This window comes from Notamacropus eugenii, chromosome 1, assembly GCF_028372415.1.
Source record: "Notamacropus eugenii isolate mMacEug1 chromosome 1, mMacEug1.pri_v2, whole genome shotgun sequence".
NCBI lineage: Eukaryota > Metazoa > Chordata > Mammalia > Diprotodontia > Macropodidae > Notamacropus > Notamacropus eugenii.
Genome location: NC_092872.1, coordinates 671,130,758 through 671,156,552, shown reverse-complemented (window position 1 = coordinate 671,156,552; position 25,795 = coordinate 671,130,758). Strand labels below are relative to the sequence as shown.

General features: G+C 37.8%; 1 protein-coding gene across 10 annotated transcripts in view; it reads right to left on the bottom strand.

Moving 5' to 3' along the window:
- Positions 1 to 25,795, bottom strand: part of SLC8A1 (solute carrier family 8 member A1) — a 471,207-nt gene that overhangs the window by 12,960 nt on the left and 432,452 nt on the right. For all 10 annotated transcript variants that reach the window (XM_072635790.1, XM_072635789.1, XM_072635794.1 and 7 more), the window contains one exon: positions 13,874 to 14,149. In XM_072635790.1, the coding sequence (XP_072491891.1) occupies positions 13,874 to 14,149 (276 nt within the window). The remainder of the gene's footprint in view (positions 1 to 13,873; positions 14,150 to 25,795) is intronic.

The following is a 25,795-nucleotide window of genomic DNA, read 5'->3' as shown; positions in this document are numbered from 1 at the left end:
ACATGTCACTTGACACACAAGGCCTCTCCTGGTAACCCCAGCCAGTGCTTCTCCTCAAAATTACTTGTCTTTGTTTTGAATTTATTTTGCATGTGCTGACTTGTATAAATACTGTCCCCTATCATAGGAGGCAAGCTCTCCGAGAGCAAGGATTTTTTCTTTTTTGCTTTTGTATCCTCGGCACCCAGCACAGATCCTGCGGCATTGTTCTTAAATTGTTCAGCTGTGTCTGACTCTTTGCGATTCCTCTTGTGGTCTTCTGGGCAAAGATGCTGGAGTAGTTTGCTTTTTCCTTCTCCAGCTCATTTTACAGATTTGAAAACTGAGGCAAACAGAGTTAAGTGACTTGCCTAGGATCACACAGCTAACAAGTGTCTGAGACTAGATTTGAACTGAGGTCTTCCTGACACCAGGTCAGACACTCTATCCGCTGTGCCACCTAGTAGGCAATTAATAAATGCTTAGTGTTTCTTAATAAATTTTTCTTATTTCTCAAAAATTAACAAAGTCAAATTATTCTTTGAGAATGGTGAGGAAGTACTGTTTGTCCAAAAAAAAAAAAAGCTTGGACTCAAGAATCAGAAGCCTTGTATCTGAATCCAACTTCCAACTTTTTATCACTTATTAGCCGTGCTATGGCATGTAAGTCATTGAAACTCTCTAAGTCGCTGTTTCCTCATCTGTAAAATGGGCTAATAATATCTGCATTATCTAATTCAGAGGGTTGTTGTGACGAAAATGTTTTTAAACTGTAAAGTCCCACAGCATTATAAGTAATATGTAGCTAAAGGTGACGGTGAAGGATGTATTCAAACCTCTTAGAAAACCTTAAAAAGCTACCAAGATGAATATGTTATTTTGTAGACAATAAGTACAATGCAAATTGAAGAACAAACAAAGGAAATGGAAAGTTCTCAGTTATAGCCTCAGTTTATCACAGGACTTGATAATAACCATAGCTAGCATTCATATGGCACTTTGATATTTATAAAGCACTTTGCAAGTATTATCACATTTGATCCTCACAACAACCAGGGGAGGTAGCTGCTATTATTATCTAAATTTTACAGATGAGGAAACTGAGGCAGTGGCTTGCCCAGGGTCACTCAGTGAAGAGTCTGAAGCTGGATTTGAACTGAGGTCTTCCTGACTATCGGACCAGCTCTCCATCCTCTGTGTGATCTCGCTAGTTCCTCTCATGTTGTCTTCTCTCAGACTCAAATGCACACTTTACCTCATAGCATACATTGTAAGTCACAGGACATTGATGTCAAAAATGTATCATGCAGGTATTGCTTATTCATATTTCAGCTGGACACTTTAAATATATTCTCATGTTTGATCACATCTGTTTTCCTGAAGTAGTTATGCTCAGAGAAATAAGAAGCCTGATAAAATTCAAAAGGAAAATGTTGCAAAATACCCTATAGAGGAAGTTCTGCAGTGAGAGAGGGTTAAAGCACAGAGTCATACAGAATCTTGTACATACAGTCTCAAAGGCAGAAGGAACTTTGGAGAGCATCTAGTTGAATCTGCTCATTTGACACAAGAGGAAACAGACCAAGTAAGAGAAAGGAACAAGCATTTATTAAGTGCCTACTATGTGCCAGGGACTGCACTAAGTGCTTTACAAATGCTACCTCATTGGAGATAAATTCTCTTTAATCCAAAGTGTGTTACAAAGCAAGAAAGGTATAGTCTGACTTAATATTTAGAAAAGAATAGTCATTGTAGTTTGAGAGGTTCAGCAAAACAGAACTACTTACCCAAATATATTCTCTACCAATTCTGACTTGGAGCCTTCTTCTACTTGACCTGAAACTCTCATCACCCATTAAGGTTAAACAAAAATGGGGGCATTGTCTCTAGGGAGGCACATGAGATCCCTGGGATGGGGATAGAAGGGGAAAAAAAGTCATGGGATCAGGAAAGGCCCACTCTGACTTAATTTTTCAGAGGTATTATTTTGATTTTGTGGGAAATTATACCCTGTTGTTGGATGAGGTGCAGGATAGCTATATTTCAAATAGGTGGATGTAGGAAGAGTAGGCCATGGATAGTAATAATTAAAAAAAAATAAGCCCTGGGTAGTTTGGGGACAATAGAGGGTGCAGGTCCAGAGATGGTAAATATGACAGATAGCATGGCACATGAGGGCACTAAAAGGGTATACAGGGCATTGGAATGCTATTTTCTCCACTTCTACTTTGCTATTTAGCACAGGGTTAACCTCTCAGAGACAATACGGATATACACGTTTTATATATAAGTATATATATTTAATATACATTGTGTGTCTGTGTATGTGTATATATGTATATGTATATATATTTTTTTCTCAACAATTTCCTTTGAGGTATTAAATCTCATGTGATGACTATATAAGCAAAATACAAAAATCAATGACAGATGATGATAGTTTCATTATGATGACTTATACTTTTATATCTACATTATATTTTATTTAACTCAGCTGACGAAATAACTTGGCAGATTCAGCTTGGACAGGCAAATAGTTTATCCAAGTTTGTTAATAACATTCTTGCCCTAAAGATATAGTCTTAGAAGAGTATGTAATTCTCAAGTCATTTATTATTTGTATTTTGGCTCTCATGAGGATGGGTAATTTGTAATGCAAAGACCAGAAAATATGGTTTAGCTCTAAGTTACTAAGAAAATGCATTGCAGCCTACTGAATAATCAGAAGAGGCCCAACTAAAAACAGAACTTTTCCTGTAGCTAAGGAAAGCAGTGCCATTTTTCAGCCATTCTGCAGTTTGCAATTTCACTGTCATATATATATATATATGTATATATATATATATATATACACACATATCTATCTATCTATCTATCTATCTATCTATCTATCTATCTATCTATCTATCTATCTATCTATCTATCTATCTATCTATCTATCTATCTATCGGATGGCCTGAACTTTCTAAAAGCTTCCTTAACTGTAGGCCTATTCTAATTGACTTTTCTGAGCACAAGAGTCGGCCAGTTATTCAAAATGTAGTGATCCTGCCTTCCTGGAGTAGGTGGTGCAGGAAGGGTAATGTGTTCCCATGAATGCTTCCAGAGATATTGGTATGATTGCCATTTTAGCCATAATCTCACTCCACTTTCCAGGAATCACCCTGAGCTCACCTTGTAACCCATGGCACTGAGTATTCTAGGCTCAATTTCTGGGGCAGTAGGTAGAGATACTAATTTCCCAGGCTTTTCTACTGGAAGGGTTTTAAGGGCATCTAGAGGCACCCTCTCTCCCCCTTACCAACATGGTGTAGTAACTAACTACAAAAATACAAATTCCTTTTGATTAGGACATTTCCCTTGGGCAAGATGCAAATATCTATGGGAAGAGTGAGGAGGTAAGTCTTTATTAGTCAGTCACATCTTAGTGTGAATTATCTTATCAGATCCTTTCTAGTGTAACAATTAGATGGGTAGTCTTTGCTGGCACAGAACTCACACACACACACACACGCACACACACCCATACATGCTTTCTTTTGAGTGGTATCCATTTTCCAGGTGTGAATTTAATGTTTTTTACTAGTTAGAACACAGAGAGCTGACTCACCTGGGCATAGAACCCACCTTCTCTGACCCAATGAAATACCTGTCCAAAGACATTTCAAATTTCCATAATGGAAAAAAATGGGCATTTTCCCAATTTCCTACTAACTTGTCTCCAGACTGGCACAGTCACATTGTCCTATTTCAGATGAAATAAAGAAGAAATCAAAAGGTAGCTATCTAAAGATTCTATTACAGAGAATAAACCTACAAAAAATCACAACCTTGACTATCATTGAGGAAAACTATGTTTTCTTTCAGCTACATTTGGTTAATGTAGGTTTCCTTTGAAGAACACAATGAAAATAGAAAGTGAAAGCAATTTACATCCTTGTGTACACATACACAAAGGATGAACTAGCTATATGGGATGCCTTTGCAAAAAAGTCTTTGCTTGGATACACTCAATACTTTTGGTCTCTCAGATAATACAGTAAAATGAAGTAAATTGTTTATAACTTGTAAAAAACTCTACCATTGGCTATATTGACCTCCATCTTACTCCCTTGGAAAGTCAGGTGATAAGGAATTCTTAATATTTTGTGTTTCATGGACCCCTTTGGCAATCTGGTGAAGCCCATGGACTTCTAAGAATAACAATTTCAAATACATAAAACAAAATATAGAGGATTACCAAGGAAACCAATCATATTGAAATACAGTATCCAAATTAAAAAATATCATGGACCCCAGACAAGGGTTTTTTTGGCTCTTTAGTTATGACATTTTGGGCTCCATTAAGGGACCCATAGCTTCCAGGCCTAAGGAGGCATTGTCTGCCCTGGTCAGGGTGCATGGAGAGTATTGGATTCAATTCTCAAAGTCACAGCTTGAGAAGGATGATAATGAGCTAGAGAGTGTCCAGAGAAGGGAAGCTAGGATAGCAAATGGCCTTGTAGGCTCAGAGTTATGATGGCAGTTTTGATCAGAGACTTTTGCATTTTTTGTCCTGGTATCTTCAGCACCTAGAACAGTGCCAGGAACCTAGCAGATACTTAATACTTACTGATTAATTCAAGTACTCAAAAAAGATGGTCCTGTGGAAGAGGAGTCAGAAGATCAAAGATTTAGAACTGGAAGGGACTTTAGAAGCCAGTCAGTCCAATCTATTTATTTTACAGATGAGGAAACAAGATTGGGAGAGATTAAGTAACTTGCGCAAGGTCACTCAAATATATATAATCTGAGGCAAGATTGGAACTCAGGTCTTCTTGCCTCCAACTTCAACCTTTGAGCCATTGCCCTACATATATTCTATTTGGCCCCAGGGAGTAGAAATAGGGGAAAAATTAGAGGAAGTTGCTAAGAAGCAAATTTAGGCTTTATATCAGGAAAAAAACACCTAATAATTTTGCTGCTGAGTCATTTCAATCATGTCTAACCCTTTGTGACCCCATTTGGGGTTTTGTTGGAAGAGTTACTGGAGTGATTTGCCATTTCCTTCTGCAGTGCATTTTACAGATGAGGACACTGAGGCAGACAATTTTAAATGACTTGTGTAGAGTCACACAACTCATGTGTCTGAGGCTGGATCTGAATTCAAGTTAGGTTGCCTTAAGAGGTGGTGAGTACTTTCCTCAATGGAGTAATTCAAGCAGAGTTTGAACAAACACTTTTGAAAAAGAACCTAAGGTTTACAAGATTTTCAAATGAAAAAAAAATTAGGCATTTGGAAAGTAAATTCCCTTTAACAGGAAAGAAACAACAGCAGGAAGAAGTTTTAAATTTGATTTCAATAAACTACCTGAAAATGCTTCAGGCATGTTCATCTTCAATGGGTTAGATGCACACAGAAAATTCCTGAGTGTTTTTCAGTCCAAGAGAAGAGAGGGAAAGAGAGCTTTTACGTCATTTATAGACAAACAGAGAGGAAAAAAAAAGCCTTTGTTGAAATTCTGTGTCTAGTGCTGCTTTGTCTCATCCTTTTCCTTCTTAATAGCCTTGCTTTTGAAATTTTCTCTCAGCTTTAATGACTCTTTTTTTTCTTTTTTCTGGACCCTGGAAATTGCTTCTGCCCTAGTTATGGCCATAGAGGTGAGGCAAAGTTCCATGAAAAAGCTCTTTGACCGGGGCTTGCTGGTCCAGCTCACAGAGCAGAGTCTTACTATGGTGGACCCTCATTGTTGACCTGGTGACACAGATGATGACATGTTTCAGGCAGTTCCAGCTCCAGAAGAAAAGAAATGAATAATGTTCATTATTGAACACAATTGGAGGATTGGCCTTTCCTGGTGCTAGAGAATGCTGATTGCTTGCAGTAGAGTTATAAACAAACAAAACTAGTCACAGCCCCTCTGTGATCCTTATGCTTGTAAATCATTATTTGCATTCTTTCTCCCCCATTAGACTATGAGTTCCTTCAGATTAGATTAGATTCTTAGTATGTTGTACATACAATTTAATACAGTGTCCAGAATATAGTGAGGATTTAATAGAAAGGAATTTCCTTCTTTCTTTCCTTTTCTTTTCTCTCTTCTCCTATCCCCTCTTCTCCTTTCCTTGCTTCCAACTTCCCTTCTCTCTTCCTTATGGACTTGAATTTAAGACTTAACACCACCCTTCCTCCCCTTTCTCTCTGCCCCTCCCCCCTGCCCCCACTCACCCAAGCAAATAGTTAACACTAGGAAAAATGGTTTAACACAGCACAGCTGGTGGTTTAGTGGATCGAGTGCTGGACCTATAATCAGGAAAACCTCAGTTCAAATCTGAACTCAGACACTTCCTAGCTGTGTGACCCTGGGTAAGCCTCTGTCTGCTTCTGTTTCCTCAACTGTAAAGTAGTGATAATAATTGTACCTCCTTCACAAGGTTGTTGTATTAAATGAGATAATATTTGTAAAGTGCTTAGAATAGTGCCTGGCATACATTAGGTGTCTAATCGAAGTTTATTCCCTCTGATGCCCTTCCTTCCTTAATTCTTTCCTTCCTTCCTTTGTACAATAGCATGATGTAGTAGGAAGATAATTGGATGTTAAGAGATCACAGGTCAAATCCCAGCTCACTAGATGATTGACCATGGACTAGTCACTTTGCTTCTCTGTGACTCAATTTCCTCATCTGTGAAATTGAAATAAAATTTAACTTGTACTTCACAAGGTAACTGTGAGGAAAATATGGGGTTCCTTCCATCTAGGTATAATAAGTACAAGGTCTTACCAAATTTTTCCAAGGAAATCTTGGCAAATCTAAGTCTCAATGATAACTAAATAATAATACATCTGGCAAGTGGAAAACATTAAAACTGTGAGGAAAAAACCAAGTAGTTTATGAAATATTTGGAAATGGAAATAAATGCAATATGTCTTATTTAACACCTTTAGTCTAAAGATACTTGGTTACTTTAAGAATACAAAATACATATTTTCCACAATTTTGTTTTCTCATGAAAGTAGCTTGTTTGTTGACTTAGTATAAAATTTACGAGCATGGTTTATTCAGGCAATTACAAATTCATAGTTGAATTTACTTTTCAGTGAATTAAATTTTCATTGCAAATGGAGTGGCAGACTGCTGAACTTTAAGGTTTCTCTCATCTATTTTATGATACTGCTGATGGTCTAACTCAAATTCATTTTGCTTTTTATATGATATAAAATGCCAGAAATTAAGAAAATGAGAGTAAGGCTGATAAAGTGATGAATCAAGGAACCCTAGTCCAAAATCTCAGCTTTGATACTTTGTGACAATGGGCAAATTACTTCACCTCCAAAAACCTTCATTTTCCCATCTGTGAAATAAGAATATTAAGGCTAATATGATAAAAGTATTTTGAAAAACCTCAAAACACTATATAAACATGAGTTATTAGGAAGTCATTGTATTTTCTGAATTTAATATCTTCCAAGGAAATTTGTATTAAGCAAGTTGAGAAAAATATTCATTTTAAAGAAAGAGATCTATCTTTATTATTGCCATTATCATTATGTAAAATAAAAGTATTCTTTTGTTTCATCTATATTAATAATGTAACAGAGTAAGAATGCTTTTTTAATGCCCACAATTAAGTATTTATAATTAAGTACTTAGATGTCTTTTAAATACTCAATCTCCAGGGCACATGAAATGAAAAACTCTCAAAATATAGAGACCCAGCAGAAGAACTCCTCATCACATGGAGAGAGGATGGTATATGTCTGTATCAGCCCTATTGTCTTGTCAGTTACCAAAGCTGATTCAAGGATGCTTTCCATGAGCCCACAGATAATGAGTTTCTATCCTGATATTTTTATTTAACTATATCAATTTCTCTACTTGTTCAGTGGTGCAGAGAATATCAAAGATTAAAGAATAATAGAGTAGTGACTTTTCATAGGATTGTTTCTATCTGAAATCTATTTTTAAAAGCGAGTATGGGATGAGTTTAATGATGACAGTTGCTTCTATTTATCTTTCAAATTGTGTAGACAGAAGAATGCAAAATGGCCAGAACTCCAAATCAGGACCTTGATAGTCAAGTAGTGAGCATCAAGTACTCTCAAAGGTGAATTGTATTCAGTAGGAATAAATATTCATATGCTGGTCAATTGCTTATAGAACTTGGATTACCTTTCCCTCATAGAAACAATATTAATATGTGTTAGTTCCTAGGCTAGTCCCCACACTCATGTTTAGTCCATGACATAGCTGTTGAACCATGATGTCTATAGTGGTCTGGGGAACAGAGGAGCATATCGGAAGAGAAGGAGGAAAAAGAAGAAGTAGGAGAGCCTTAAGTAAAATCTGGAAATTCACAAAGTTCTGTGACCTTCTTTCACTTTTTCATTGGTGTTCAATTCTCTTAGGCTGCCTTAAGACCCCAAACTTCTGAGGAAGTTCCTCAGAAACAAGTGTCAAAGAACCTTACAGGGACATATAGCTGTGTTTGGGAAGTTGGGAGAGTGATGCTTACTTGTTTGTTAGAAGATTACAGCTCTCAAGTTGACAAGCATTTATTAAGTGTTTGCAATGGGCCAGGAACTGTGCTAAGTACTGGGGATACAAAGAAAGAGAAAAGACAGTTCTTGCTCTCAGAGAGCTTACAGTCTCATTAGGGAGACAGCTTGCAAACAGCCAACCATTCAATGTAGGCTAGGCATGAAGAAACTAGGATGAGGTAACATATATGGGAGGTTAGTTAGGTAATTTACTTCTCCAGAGACATTTAAGAATAAAGGTATAAAATCACTATTTTGTGATATATACTCACATACATGCACATTCACATATGTATCTGCCATATATGCATAGATATTATCTAGGGTGGATTATGTCATATCTTATACAATATACACATATACCTTTATACGTTGAAAATATTGCTATATATACATTACTATTTATCTGCCTCTCTCTATATATCAACATTTTCAGCCAAACTATCTTTGAAGAAATAAAAATCATAGGCCCAAGGTCCAATATATAGTAAACTGGTAGTAAATATGAGTTTTATTATTTTATTCTTTGTGGGTAGCCCGGGAAGATAGACACAAATATTTGAAGTGGCAGGATAGGAGGGGAATAGTAAATTGTGGCTACTTGTCATTTTTGCTACTTATCAACCATTTGTCAACAAGGGTACAAAAGTAAGTCAGAAATGTTATGCCCAGTTACAGTATCGTTCAGTTTCTGCTGCCTTTCTCTTTCAGAAAAAAAGCCTGTTCAATCAGATATGATGATTTGTGTTGTCTGATAAATAAATTCTTTGGGAACATACTGCAAAAATAAACAAACAGCTATGGCATGCCATTGGGATTTTATAATGGAAATGTGGGGTAAGAAAATCTTTTTTCCCAGTGGGCCTGGGAGTAGGGAGCTTATGTCAGGGCTTGTCAAGCAACTAGACCAATGAGTCTTATATCCACTCTCCTCAACCAAAAAAGGTTCCATGCTTTTTGGCATATCTACTGAGTTGAACTTTAGGAGAGCTAATGTTGATTTTCCACTTGTTGACTTCCATGCTGGGTATAAATGGTAGATTAAGTGACTCCTCTAAAAACGAAATCTGATAAAAATCCAACTGTCTTCTCAAACTTCTCTGCAAAGAATTAATAATCACAGGCATGAAAGCTGCTTTATTTTAAAATTGGTCTGTTTTAATTATACCACTCAAAACATTTAATTAATTTGCAATTCTATTTCAAAAAGGATGAGTTGTTTATTTTTTAAGTCTAGTTCGGTAGCAGTGATAGGCTGAAAAAAAGAATTTTAAAGAAGCAGTGTGTTTGTTGAAAAGGACAGTGAACCATACTAGAAGTAAAGAAGACCTGTTTCTGAGTGCTTTTGCTGCTTTGAATGGGCTGTGTGACTCTGGGTTGGTTGCTTAACTTCTTATTGCCTCAAACTAGAGGTTTCACAGAAGGGGTATATCCCAGTGGATAGAAGGTATCCATTCCTGGGAACTCCTTACATTGATGAAATCACAGGTTCCATCCTATCCCCATACCTTCTCCTCCCTCAAAAGCACTAAATGAAAAAAATGCCTTGCCCATACCCAAGATTTGTTACATTAAAAAAATTGTTTTTGGAAGTAAGAGAAAGAGTTGGAAAGATGAGTTGCTTACTTCCAGAGAGAAGCTACGATGGGATAGCTAGTCAGTCTTAATTATATAAATCTCTCTCAATCAGGTTGTACCAACTTAGTACCATTCAGTGCCATGATTTAGGGCTGACGGAGAGGAGACTCCAAAACCATTTTTTCCTTTGCCAAGCTCTGAGAGGAGTGATATGGAGTCACACTGGTTAAGTTGTGTGATGGGATACAAAATCACAAGGTGAAAGAAGCTCAGATTGTGAGTATTTTTCATGTCTCCCCTACAACACAAAGGCTTCTTTCTGCTAAGTCTGGAAAAAATCCAAGAAAGAAAGTGCATAGCACAGCTAGGGCATCCATTTAGAAATACAAATTTGGTGCCTGCTGGTTTGAGCTACTCAAAGCACCAAGAGTCACTCAGATGGATTTGAGGAGACCTGCTGACCTGCTCTGTTTTTGCTTCCCTTCCAAAATGCCTCAGCTTTCCTGCCATCTCAGCAGACACCACATCCTTAATGGGCACTTGGTGGTAACCAAAGCAGTTCAATTGATGCCACCCCAGAGATGACTATAGAAACAACAGTATCAGCTCTTAGACTCCTGTGATGTGGTACAGCTTAATCTGTGTTCACTTTTGAATGGAACGTTGGAAAGCACAGAAGGCAAGTACACCCTGGGAAACCAGAGCAAAGTCAATGTCCCTTGGCTTACATTTCTCCTGTGACAGGTACTGCTACACATCACATGCTCTCTGTCTCTTTCAGTGTCTGTCTGGCTCTCTCACCCCCTTTCTTTCTGCCTCTCTGTTTCTATCTGTCTCTGTGTCTCCTCTGTATCTGTCTCTGTCTGTCTCTCCCCTCCCCCCCGCACTGTCTCCCTGTCTGTCTCTGTCTTTGTCTGTCTGTCTATCTGTATTCGTATCTATTTCCCCCTGTATCCACCCTATGACATAGACAATAAATGACACCATCAGTGGTGTCACTTCCAAAATCACAAGCCTGCAGTTACCAGCAGTTTTCTCTACCTTCACCTCATGAGAAGTTGTGTTGTAGTCTACATATAGCTCCTCTCCTGGGAGTACTCAGTGTTTATTTTATACGTGATAAAAGGTATGAGAGGCAGTGGATAGTAGTGGATAGCCAGTCTCACATTCAAGAAGAACAGGGTTTAAATGTGACCTCACAGGCTATTCTGTGAGACTCTAATTTATATCTACATGGACAAAAGGAGCCTTGTCCTGGAGAGTTTTCTATACCAATGAAATTACTGGCCTGGACCCAAAAGATTAGTATAAATGTGAGCTGTTCTTTTGAAAGTGCAGGTCATCAGTTAAAATCCAGATGACAGAACTCTCACTGCAATAGTTATATCAATCTGGTGCTGTGGATGGGATTATCATCCATTGCTTTGTTTTTATCAAGCTATTACCTATCATCAGCTATTATATTCAGGAGAGATTTTACCCATAGTGCTATCAAATCAAACCTATGAATAATGAGCTATAATATAAGGGGGGGGGGGCTGTTGTGGTTTAAAAAACCATAGCCTAAATAATTTCAATTTATAGATATACTGGAAATATTTAGAGGAAGGTAAGCAGAAACATGTAGGGTTTCAGTTTTGCCAAGGATCAGTCACAACTACTAAATAGTAATTGTTTCTTTTACCCAGGAACCCTGAGGGTCTTCCCTCCCAGTTTGATTTTTTTTTTTATTAAAGGGGCCATCCCTTGAGTAACTACTTAAAGAAGCCTATTCATTGAATGGGTGTATCTCACCCATTGAGAATGGGTGATAAGACCTTAGAATGCTATAAGAATGCCATATGCCTGAAAGAGACAGGGTCTCCCCTTGCATCCTGGACCATCTCTAGTCATCCCGATGAATATCAGGCCACTGCACCCAGATGGCTCAGGAGAAGAAAGTGAGGTTGGTGACCTTGCACAGCCCTCCCTCACTCAAACCAAAGTGAACTCCAAGTCATGTCATGATCTTGATGTCATGGTCCTCTTTGAGAATGAAGGACAAACACAACAACAATATAGGGTTCAGTTGAAAGAACTGGGAGCATTTATCTTAGAGAAAAGAAAGATTGAGGTGGGCTGAATAATAGTTATCTTCAAGTATCTGAAGGGATGCTATGAAGAAGAGGGATTTGAATTGTTCAGCTTGGTCCCATGAGGTTGTAAGCTCCTCAAAGGCAGGATCTGAAATTTTTATATTTGTATGTCTAGTGTTTGGCATAGTACCTAGCATAAAGTAGATGCTCCATAAATCTTTACTGACTGACTAAATGACGCTAGGGGAAAGAATTAGAAGTAATGAGTGGAAGGTGCACAGAACATTTAAGCTCAATGTTAGGAGAGAAAACAAAGGCAAACTGCCTAACAATTAGACTTTTCCCAAAGTGGAATGGCCGATCTGGAAAGGTGGTGCATTACCCTTTATTGGAAGTCTTCAAACAAATTCTGGATGACTACTTATTGGGCGTTTGTTAGAGGCAACCCAAGCTTAATTATGAGTTGAACCTGAAGTTCAGGTAGGTCCCTTTTTGTTCTGAAGTTCTGTGATTCCCTGATTCTATACTTACGAAACCCACCCATCAGTGCTACTCTCCTATTCTATCTTTCCCAGTTAGACAGCTCCCCTTTCTTCCAACTCACTTCACGCACTATTAGATTAAGAGAACAGTATAGTATGTAACAAGAACCAATCAGATTAGAGAGTCCCCCTCCCACTGACCCAGATTCTTATGAAAAACAACTGAAAGAAAATAAAAGAAGAGGCAGAAATTTTGAATAGGTTCTTTAAATTTTTCTTATTTTTAGTCTTTCCTTGACATGAGGGGATCACAATTACACCCAAAATATCTGCACTCTTGAACCTGGCATTCAAATCCTTCACAATCTGCAACTAACATATTTGCCAGAGTTATCTAATTCTCTTGGTGACTCACACATTCACCATTATAACCAAACTACACTTTTTCTTTTTCCCTGCTCTCATCTTGTCTGGTGCTTTGTATCCATTATAATTTGTGTCTGGAATGAAATTTTCTGCTCCTATTTTTTTCAAGTCCCTCCTTATCTAGAAACATTTATTCAAATGTTAACTCCCTTATGAAGTTTTTTTTTTTAAATTTTCAACCCCAACCCTTCTCAACTCAGATGAAAATGGTCTACCCCTCAAATTTCTCATAGTTTTGTGCCCTGACTTTTCCTTTGTTTTATCTCAATGTTCCTCAAATCATAATTATTCCTGTATGCCTCTGCTCCCTGATTAGACTATAAACTCCCTGAGAGGAGCATTTGTGCCATATCTATTTTCTTCCCTTCTCATATAGTACTTTGCACATAGTGAATGGTTAATCAGTGTTTTTTAAATTTTTTTTGACAAGTGTTTATTTTTATGGCAGGTTAGTCAATCTACTTACCTCTCTAATTTACTTTCCTCTAATTTAAGGTAGGCCACATTCAGCTACTCTCACTCTAACAGGAATCCTTGGTTAAATGATACTCAAACATCTTTTCTGGTCAGAATAATTAGGGTATCTGGTTTTATAACTTTGGGAGAGTAAGTGAAATAATGTCGATCTTTGGACCTCCAACACTGATAGGTCTGACTTCATATCCAATTCCTTGGGGATATGTGGGCTAATAATTGTAAGGCATTTAGCATAGCCCACACAGTAAGTAGTATATAAATGTTAGTTATTGTTTATTAATATTATTAAAAACAAATAAAAGGAGCTGTAGAAATTGATCTGAAACTTATTCCTTACCTGGCACTGAAGTCCCTAGGGCAACAAACACCACTGCTGTCACCGAATCCTTCAGGCCAATGGTACAGCCAAAGTGAGATGCCAGATCGCCAATGAAAGCTGTCAGGAGACCGATCATGAGGATGGACACGATGAAGCATGCCCAACCATTCCAGTACTCCGTGGGTGGCACAAAGGCAAAGAGAACCTTCCAGAACACAGTGAGGAAGTGCATCACGTAATCAAAGCAAGAGGGCAGCTTCTCTTCTCCACATTCATCATCATCATCATCTTCCCCTGAGGAAAAACAAAAACATAGCTTATAACAACACTTGGAACTGCACAGTTATACTTGCTGGCATGCCCCTTTCTCCAAATTATGCCCAGGCTCTTCAAATTGATCGAGATTGAAGTCAACTCTGCTCCTCTTTAAGGTTGAACCTGTCCATTACAGGCAGACAGATACAGACATGACCCTTCCCCATTTCCCAAAGGCATTTTCCATGGGAAGAGTGTTGTATCAGGGCTGTGTTGAGTTTGCACCATCTCCAACCTTAACCCATAGTAGACACTGTGAACAATCCTTCATACTCTCATTAACTGAGTTTCTATTTTGGACCTTGAAACATCAATCTTCTGTAAAAGACTCCTGGATTTGGTCTAGAAAGAGGGTAATTGCCTAGTGAACCCTTTCTGTAGGCTCTTGAGAGTTTCTGAAGAAAAATATGCGTGGTACTATTTCTTTCACTTGAACCTTTTCCCTCCATCTTTCATTAATCAATTTCCTCATATGTAAATTGCAATTTACAATTACTGCTTTGAAAAAAAACATCTCACAGGGTTCTTGTGGCATCAAACGAGTTAACACATACAAAGTGCTTCACAAACCTTATAGCATTATTTAAATATTAGTGATTATTAATTAATTAAACAATAAGCTTCTATTAAGAATTGTATTATGTCAAAAACACAAAGGCAAAAGACAAAAGCAACTAACATTCTGTTACATGGTGATAATATTCACATAAATAGGTATGTACAGAATATGAAAAGAATAAGCACAAAGTGATTTGGGGAGTGAGGGCACTGGGAGCTAGGAAGATTGGGAAAAGCAATGTGGAATGTGGTGCTTGAGGAGAGTCTTGTAAGAAAGAATGGATTCTAAGAGGCAGACAACAGGAGGGAGTCTATTGAAGGACTAGAAAACAATCAGTTTAAGCAGTGGGAGTATCCCATAAAATTGGGCAAATCAAATTTTTATAAATTGAATCCTATTTTTGTAGTAGAGTTGAATACGTTGATGGGTTGCAAGCTCATAGGGGGTTAAAAGCCACAGCTTAAGAAGCACTGGGAGAGTTGTGAGTAGAAAAAAATTTAAGAAGCCCTGCACTAGACCAGCTTCCCATGGAGTTTTTCCTTCCGTAAAGCAAAGAATACTTTAATAATGTGAATGTTGTTCAGTCGTTTGTTGAGTCTGACTCTTCACGACCCCGCTGGATTTGCTATTTCCTTCTCCAGCTCATTTTACAGATTAGGTAACTGAGGCAAACAGGGTTAAGTGACTTCCCCAGGGTCACAAAGCTAGTAAGTGTCTGAGGCTGGATTTGAACTGAGGAAGATGAGTCTTTATGACTCCAAGTCTGGCACTCTTTCCACTGGGCCACCTTGCTGCCCATTATATGAATAGTCATCCTCTAATTGGGCTAATTTCAAATTTGGATTTTCTGCTAGCAGGCCACATCTGAATGTTTGTTTTTTTCTGCAGGTGAGTTCCAGAGGGGGGGATTACTCAATGAAGTCCTTGTTTTCTTCTCACAACAGCCCTTTCCTAACACTATCACCAGGCACCCCAAAAGTCAGGAATGACCATTCACCTCTAGCCATCTGCTGCAGCTCAGAAGATAGGGGCTGACAGTCTCTTGTTACCACATGTTCTAGCTGGTCTTACCTGGGATTCTCAGCAAGGAGCAAATTAACATGCTTTGTAAAGAAAATCCTGCTATGGGTTCTTTGGGGGCTGATTACATTATGGAATAAAACCTTTAAAAGCAGAAGTGCTTCTGACAATTGGTGGTTTTTTTTTTAACAAGAAAATATGAATGCTCTCCAAATGTGTGGGTTAGCTAAGCAGATAATGCTAGATACATTTGCCAGTGAGTACAGAAGAAACCAGAATCAGCCCCTTATTTCTTTTAATTAATCAAATATGCATAGATTTTCATGCAACTAAATTTTTTAATGGGATTGCTTATACTTCAGAGTCTTTAAGGTTTACAAGTCTTGTGTGAAAATCATCCAAGTATTATTACTTCCATTTTACGACTGAGAAAACTGAGGTTCACAGAGGTAAAATAACTTGACATGGTCATTCAACTAGTAAGTGGCAGTCATATTTGAACTCAGGAGTTCTGATTCAAAGACCAGTGCCCTTCTTGTTACATTATGCAATATGACTTTGCTGATTAAATAATGTACAAATCCCTGGAGAGAAAAAAAAGTCCTGTGAACCCAGTTCAGAGCTAGTTTCAACTTGAAATGGAATATTATTTTTTTTAAAGAAATTAAGATGAGATGGCAATGACTTCAGCCCAGAACTGAATGTGAGGAAGAGAGTAGGATGGGTTATATTTGGAATATTATTTGGTACTTTTAGTGATTCCTACGCTGCTCCCTGGCACATTCATCATTTTAGCAGGAAATTTCTTCTATGATGCCATAGGATTACAAGTCCTGGAACATCACAGTGTCTTTGAAGAATCATATGTGGTTCACTCCAGTGGCAGTAGGGAGGCAGTTAGGGGGTACAGGGCAGAGTTTGGAAAACTTGGAATCAAGAAGGCTTGTGCTCAAATTTATTTACTTACCAGCTATGTGAGCTGGGCAAGTCATTTAACCTTCTCTGCCTCAGTTTCCTCCTCTGTACAAAGGAGGATGATACTAGCATCTTACCACTTCCTTATTGCCTACTGAGCAAAGTTTAAATTTTGAACATTTTGGTCTTTCAAAATTTGTCACCAGTCCACCTGTCCAGTCTCATCTCAATTTCATCTCTGCATGCCTTCTGCATGCCAGACAAACTGGATTGCTGTCTATCCCCTGTTTTTGAGATCATCTTCATCCCTTTCTGTGACTTGTTAATGCTCTCATAGACCTCATCTCATCTTTGCCTGTGGAAGCCTCTTCTTTAAGGACCAAGTCAGATATCACCTCTCTGGATCACAGCCTTCCCATAAAATGATCTTTCCCTCCTCAAATTTCTCATGGGATTTCCCATATCCATTTAACCATCCTTCTGGGCATCATGTTGATTTCTTTATGTCCTATCCTCTTATTTAAAACTGTAAGATACTTAGGAGCAGGCACTAGGGTATTTTTCATCTTATGTCCCTAGCAGCAGTATGGTCTTTGATAGTAATAAATATCAAATTTAAATAAATTTAAATTCTGTTTGCCTCTCCCTTTTATAGCTCTCCTTCCAGCCTCAAAGCATCAGAGGTTACATGTATTCTAAGAGAAATCTTTTGTTGTACCTGAATTTTGTATTTTGAGGGTGAACAAGATAATATATTATAAAACAATAACAGGAAGAAATCAGAGGACATGGTATTGTATTACCTCACAGTAGGCACTGTATTTATGAAAAAAGATCTAAATAATACCTTTCCATGAAAAATGTGCTGGGGTAAAATTAGGTAGCTTCTGCAAAGTGAGAAATTGTGTAATGATTATAATTTTGGTTACTGATTTTATCATTTTATACTTTCTTGATATATTATTATGTTTTCATCTTCATTATTATTTCATTGTTTTGCAGGTATATGAGGTTTTAAGGTTAAATTTTGCATCTCTGAGCCAAAATTTCACCTTTATCTTTGCAAAGATCCTTGCCTGTAACTTTAAGAAGGTCTCCAGCAATGGTAATCGTGGTGAGGTTCTTTCCTTGGGGCTCTAGTATTACAGGGGTACGTGAATAGATGTTATACCACCTCCACTATAGAATCACACTGTTTGGGAGTTTGTCTAATCCTCTTGTATCTAAGTGATAGTCTCATTGTACTAGGCCTTGGTTAGACCTTCTCTGGAATATTATATGGAGTTCTAGGCACCACATTTTAGGAAGATCAATGATAAGTTGGAGAACATGGCAACAAGGATGGTGAAGGGAATTGAGTTCATGCCATATAATGGCTAGGGGAAGGTAGTTCCAGATTCAGCTCCACCTTCTCCGGCAAGTGTTTTCTGATCTCCCTTAATTCTAATGCCTTCCTTCTGTTTATTTCCAATTTATCCTGTATACAGCTTCTCTCTACATAGTTGTTTGCATGTCATCTCCCTCATTAGACTATGACCTTCTTGAGATCAAGGAATGTCTTTTGCTTTTCTTTGTATTCTTGGCACTTAACACAATGCCTGATACAGAGTAGCACTTAAATATTTATTGACCGACCGACAGAACTAGGGCTGTTTAACCTAGCTGTCTTCAAGATGTGAAAGACTTTCAAAGCAAAGAGGGATTGGATTAATTCTCTTTGACCCTAGAAGGAAGAATGAGGTATATCAAAGAGAAGTTGAACAGGCAAGTTTAGGCCTGATATCTGTCTCCATATCTATACCTGTGCTATATCTGTGTCTATATCTAGTCTAATTTCTACATCTACAGCCATATCTATAAATATCCGTATCTATACTTTTATCTGTGTCCATATCTATATCTAGTCCTGTTTATACCTACACCTATATCTATATTTGTATTTAGATCTACATGTATATCTATATCTGTACCTATATGTATATCTATCATCTATCTATCTATCTATCTGTCCATCTGTCTGTCTGTCTGTCTATCATATACCCATACCTAGACCTAGACCTAGATCTCTATAGTTATATCTATACCTGTGTCTATATCAATATCTAGTCCTATATCTAGATAAAGATTTATATATATACCTGTATCTGTATCCATATGTACTTCTAGTCCTATATCTATAGATTTGCATCTATATCTATAGCTACAGGTATATCTATATCTACATCTGTATCTGTAACCGTATCTGTGCTTATGTACACATAGGCCTATATGTATACCTAGATCTGTGTCAACATCTGAATTCTGGCAGCTAGGACGTTATAGATGGCAGGCAAGCATTTGAGTAAGCTCATTGGGCCTTATATCTACTACTGACATATTTGATAAGTCAACTCATACTGAAGGGTGGAATATTTCTATTAATTTCGGGGTTCAGAGATATCTGTCCCCAGGAAGTGAGGATGAAGGTGATCTCACTTAGGAGAAAGGGGACAGAATAGGATGAGTTGAACATTCTAGTTCAGTGGAGACCAAGGTCAATGACAAAGAAATCCTGAATCAGTCTATATCCCATTACACAGAATAGATTTTCACCTGCTTCAAATGCTGTTTGAGTCACATGATTGTGAAGCCTGAGGCCCTATCAATGCCATCTTTTTTCTGCTGCATATTCCAGTTTGAATGATTACTGTGATACCTTTTATTCCTATTTTTTTTTATTCAAGTATGGCTCATTTTATACCTCTCTTCTTTGAACACTATGATTTGCTACACCAAGTAAAAATGTACTTGAGGACATTGCAACAAAGGTGCCTTTTCCTTCATGACTGTGATTCCTTGACAACTCACACATGCAAATATAAAAAGTCAAGATCTTTTCTTTTTTCTAGTCCCTGTTTCACTGACAGAACTCATTGAAATAGAATAAAGAATCAAAAAAGGACCATAAATATCATTTGTTCCAATACCCTCATTGTAAAGAAGAGGAAACCAAACCCCAGGAAGTGAAATGACTTCTCCAGGGTCTATTCTACTTGCTCTTGGTGCTATTTACAAAGCTAAATAGCAGAACCATAATTCAGACCCAGGTTTTCTGACTCTGCTAAATCATGAGGATAGTTTTCTCTGTCTTCAGAAAAAAAAATACCTCACTTATGTGAGATAGTTGTCTGGCAAGAATTATTTACCTCTGCTGTTTTTATCATCAGTTCACTGAGAAGGCTAATACACCTTAGCCTGTCTGCCTTTCATGAGTGATAGTTTCAATGGGCCATTGGACCAGTGCCTCAGAGACTCAACCCAAGTGAATGTTTCTCTTGGTCATGATTTTTCTGAGCTCTGTAATAGACATTTCCTTAAGGCTTGGCTCTTGGGAATTCCTTACACATGCACATGTAATGTGTAAGATGATATCTGGCATTTTCACACTATGTTCTTAAGACTATGTCTCACCTTACACACTTAGTATATGGGTTCCAATTTGAAGAGTCATGCTGAAAGGACTGCACCTGGACTACAAGTGAAAAATTTATCTGTGTCCTCATGTTATGCAATTCCCAATATTCTAAGACTGGCAAACAAATGATTCCTTGATTCCCCCAAGTCTGTTTGTTGCCAGTCTCTCCTACCTCTCCTGTCCTGTCCTCTCTTTTTTTTTTTTCTCTTCTTTATTCTGCTCTGCCAGCTCCCAGAGCAGGGACTTTCAACTTTCTTTCTGGATCTTGTGTTTAGTTCAGTGTCTGGCACATAGTAGGCATTTAATTAATGTTGATTGATGGATTGATTGATCCCATCAAAGCTCAGCTCAAGTCTCACATCCCACAGGAAGCCTCATTCTTCTATATCACCTTATTCTTCTAGAAATTACTTTGTAAGTACTTTGTATTCACTTTTCTCTGTATATATTCCTAATAGAATATGAACTGCTTAAAGTCAAGGACTGTTTTGCTTATTAATTTTTTTCTTTATTTTCTTTGTATTTTCAGTGCCTAGCATAGTGCTTGGCATACCAAAGACATTAAATAATGTTATTGAATGAATGAATGAAACGTGTAGACTTTAATATCTCAAAGAGAAATTGCTACTTCTCTTTTCTCAGGCCCTGCTAATTCCTTATCACCCCCTTAGGCTGTTAGTTTTTTCCATGATAAATTTTTCTTAAGACTAACTCAGTAATTCGCCTACATTGTAGATAAGGGGCATGGCTTGGTCGTCAAACCCGGAATGAGCATTTGTGCTCAAAGGATGAATCAGATAAACTAACATATTATGTATGAATAACTCTGGGCAAAGAAATTCCAGGGTGAAACTCTCCACCAAGAAGGAAGTACTCATTAGCTCAGGTCACCATGGCCCTGGTAAGGAGGTTGAGCTCACCACAAGCAATAGTAATGTGGCACAAATGTAATTTTGAACAAGCAGCAGATGCCAAGATGACAAACGAATCTGAGAAAGAGTTAGAGCTGTCTGAGAGTTTGGTCATTACCCAAATGAACCTGTTTAAGACTGAAAATGAATTTTTCCTTGTGTTGAGATTTTACATGAAGCACTCAACAGACTGAGGGCTCCCAAATGTTGTTGCCTTGACATAATTAATCGTGTGGACTTTGCTCCTGAGATATTTCAAGGGACATGTCTAGTGGAAAAGTTAGATGTTCTGGGTTTTTCACTTAAGAATAACCTTTCCTTATTGCTTTGCGTTTGTTTGTCCAAAACTCTAATTTCATCTGTGTGGAATCCTCCCATCCTTCTCTGATACAGATCGGGGCAATTGTCCTGTCTTACAGTCTTGAGAGAGTTGTTTGGGGCCAAGAGATGTTAAATGAGTTGCCTGTAGTCTCCTAGCTAATACACGCCAGGGGCAGAACTAGAATCTCCTATTTCAAACTTCCTCTAACATCTTTTATTAATTGTTAAATAAACACTTCTCCTTTCTCTCTGATTGTTCCTACCTTAGCATAATCCCTCCTTTCTTCTTGAATCAGCTCCTGATGACTTCCTAACTGACCTCTCTCCAGAGAGGATTCCTATTTCTTCTCACTTCAAATCATCCAAATCAGCTTAATTTTTCCAACGAATAACCTGGATCATGTTACTCTTTTGCTCAAGAGGTGGCAGTGGCTTTCTCTTGTCTACTGAAAGAAATCCAAGCTCCTAACTGGGCAATCAAGACCCTTTGTAGTCTGGATCCAACTTACCTGAACAATTTGAGTTTATACTCTGCCTGTCACAGATCCTCTTTTCCAGCAAAACTGAGTCACGTGCTCTTCTGCAATAAGTGACTTGTGTCACTTTTCTCCATCTCCACGCTTTCCTTCATGTTCTTTTCTATCCCTGGAAGAGCTTTCCCTCCTGGAATCTCTCTAGTCTTACAAATCTCAGCTCAAGTACACCTCCTCCATGAAGCTTTCCCTGATCCCTCCAGTCAGAAGAAATCAGTCTCTTCTTCTTATGGCCTTTTCATAACTATCTATATCTACGTAGATATATCTATCTATATCTACATAGAGTCCACTCCATATATATACACATATACGCACATATATATACACATATACATACACACCTACATACACACATATATGTACGTGTATGTATATATACACTATATACTATCTACTCTATTTTCCACTCCTTCCCCACAATGGAATTCTATTTGGACTGGTAGCCACTTCTCCTGGAGTCTCCAGTTAAGAACTGAGTTGATCTGAAATAGAGACAGCCTCTCCAACCCCCGCCCTACCTCTAAGTGTTCAGCTAATCTTGACATCACCATGAAAGCCCTGTCTAGGTTGAAAAAAAGTGTGTACATACATAAACATGTATATGTATATATATAATATACATATCTGTATATATGTATGTATATGCAAATATGTATATGCATATGGGAATGTATATGCACATATACAACTATGCACACATGTGTGCACACACACACATATAGCCATGCATATGTATACATAATATACACATGTATATGTGTGTGGATATACACACATATTTACATACACACATGTGAATGTATGTGAGGATATTTTTATATCTACCTTTACTGTCCCCATTTGTATACTTGTAAAATCTCCCTTGATAGAGTAATACTTTGGAAGGGCCCCCTGAACTTGTTTTCTCGACTCACCCTTTTCTCCAGAAATGAAGACACCCCTGAACTAATGTAATAGTGAATTTTAGTTAATAATACTAACTTACCTTTATGGAATGATTTAAAATGTACAAAGTGCCTTTTCACTTCGTAATCCTCTGACTTAAGTAACACAGTTATCCCCATTTTACAGATGAGAAAATTGAGGTTCAGAGAGGTGAATAGTTAACACTAATACTTCTCATTTACGTAGCCCTTTAAAGTTTACAAATTACTTTGCATCCGTGGTCAATCTTCTAACCACTTTGTTATGTTGCTATTATTATTATTATTTCCATATAACAGAAGAGAAAGCTAAAACTCTGATAGGTTCATAATAATAATATTAATAATAATTTGCACGTATGGAGTAGTTTTTTGCAAAGCGCTTTATATCTATCCTCTCCTTTGATTCTGCCAACAATCCTGGTAGGCAGATGTTATTAATATCACCACTTTAAGGATAAGAAAAATAAGGCTGAGATCCCTTCGGTGACTTGACCAGTCACACAGTATCAGAGACAGAATTCGAATCTAGGTCTCCTTGAATCCAAAAACTAGCCTTTGCTACATCCCCACAGTCACACAGCTAACACATGTTGGAGACACAATTTGAATTCTCATCCCCTTTTGAGATTCTGTCAACTCCTCAAGGGATAGAATTCTTTCTTATTCATGTTTGTAACCCTTGGTGCCTTGCCTACAGTAGGTGGTTTATGAACCTAAATGAATCTCCAGCCTCCTTCAAGTATAGCGCATTAAAGTTTTCATGAAGACTCATCTAACGTCACACACCCACCCTCCACCTTGAATCCATACTTGTGAAGCCTGGATCTAAATTACTAGAGGCAGGATGAACATGGAAGAGAACTGAGTGTCAGATATCAAGAGCCAGAAGGGGCTTTAGAGGCCATTTAATCCGTCCAATTTCTTCATTTAATAGATAACTGGAAACCAGGACTCACAGGGGTTAAGTGATCTGCCCAGTTTAAGCTAACTTATTCCCTCTTATGTATTTAAGAAATATGGAAAACAGCTGCATCATATCCTGATAACAATGAGAATAGCTACTGAAAGCAAATATTAAATCTTCAGTAATTACAGGACATAGTCTAGTGGAAGGAGCACCCCATTTGGAGGCAGAAGAACTATGAGTCTCAGCTCCACTAGGTACCAGCTGTGTGACTGTGGCCAAGTCATTTCACCTCTTGAGCATCAGTCTCCTAATCAATAAAACAGGTTTAAGGATACTTACATTGCCTCCTGCCCAAGACTATGAGCAAACTAATTTGTGGACCCTAAAACAATATACAAAAGTAACTTGGCTTTATGATTAAGAGATGGAGGACCTTGATAAATCATTTCATTTCTCTGAACCTCAGTTTCTGGAAAAATGAAAGGATTGGATTAGATAATCTCTAATAGCAATGAGATGTCAAATCCCCGTTCAGAGAACAAACATTGGACTTTGCTTCATCATCCAAGAAATCTCATTTGTAACACTGTAATTGCTTTGGTGGTTACTCCTTCCTCTTAGCTGACTATGGGAGTTCCCCTCCCTGTCCACTCCGTTCTCCACCCCCTCCCCAAAAGTGGCATTCTATTTAGACTGGTGGCCACTTCTCCTGGAGTCTCCAGTTAAGAACTGAGTTGATCTGAACCAGAAACATCCTCTCCAACCCCAGCCCTGTCTCCAAGTGTTTAGTTAATCTCAACATCACCCTGAAAGCCCTGTCTAGGTTGAATATGCCTGCAAGCTGGTTTTACAAGCAAAGTGGCATTCCAGTCTTGAGTGTCTGAAGATCTAATTAATCCATCACTGGCACAGCACAAAATGGTTGTTAACATTTTAGCTACTCTGCATTCACTTTCCTGTTTTTCATGATCTTTGCTTTTGGTTTTAACACTTTCTTACAAGGCTGACAATAGGGATCCTAGTTTGTAACTCAGCAACCCTATTGCTTTTTCCTCTTTCCTATAAACTGAACATAAGAGCTGATTTGGCTCTTTTCTTACATGAATTCCATTCAATGAACCTTTTGTTAAGCATTGTACTGGGTATACAGAAGTGAACACAGTCCCTACCCTCTAGGAGTTTATATTCCACTGATCATGGTAATAACCCCACATTTATATCATCCTTTCAGAACAAAGCACTCTGCATTCATTATCTCATCTACTCTTCACAACACACCTGTGAGGTTGATATTACAGGTCTTATTTTCCATAAGGAAAAATGAAATAAAGTGAGGCCTAGAGAAGACCATGGCTTCCCTATGATATCATGGCTATTAATGGATGGAGTAAAGATTCAACTGTTGATCAGTTGACCAAATTATGTCTGTAATGGGCTTTGAAGAAACAAAATGCTTAGATATGATATCTAGTTTACTTTGATTAGAAGATTGTTTAGGTTGTGGAATCCAGACTGGGCCTCTCGCTCTTTCCACTTCTGGCTACAGCTCTGCTTTTGAGTATTTCTGTTTCTGGATCGACAGGGGATATGAGAGCTTCACTCTCTGGTTTGTCACTTCTTGACAATGATTTCTTAGTCTCTTGTGAATCACATCTCTGCATTGAGGGGATGAGCTGGGAAACTCCTCTGCACCATCAATAATTAGTAAATCCTTTTTGGGTCTCATCCAGCTAGTCTGTTAAGATCACTGATTTGATCTCCACCTGGGTTGGACAATGAAGAGTTTGAAGATGAATTAACAGCAGTCCCTGTCATCAGTTACTGATGATGAGCCAAAAATGACATCTGTGTACACAAGACAGCATGCTGAATTTTTTTAATGGAGATGCTTGAAACTATACCACAATATTTTCCCAATAATTGTCACAGGTTTCAATTTTAATATTTCTCAGTGTAGTTTACCTAAGACATAAATTATTTCAGGGTATAGAATCATAATCTGAAATTTTCAGAACTTAACATACAGAGCTCAATGGGCAATCGGTAAATATTCACTGATTGACTAACCTCTCCTTT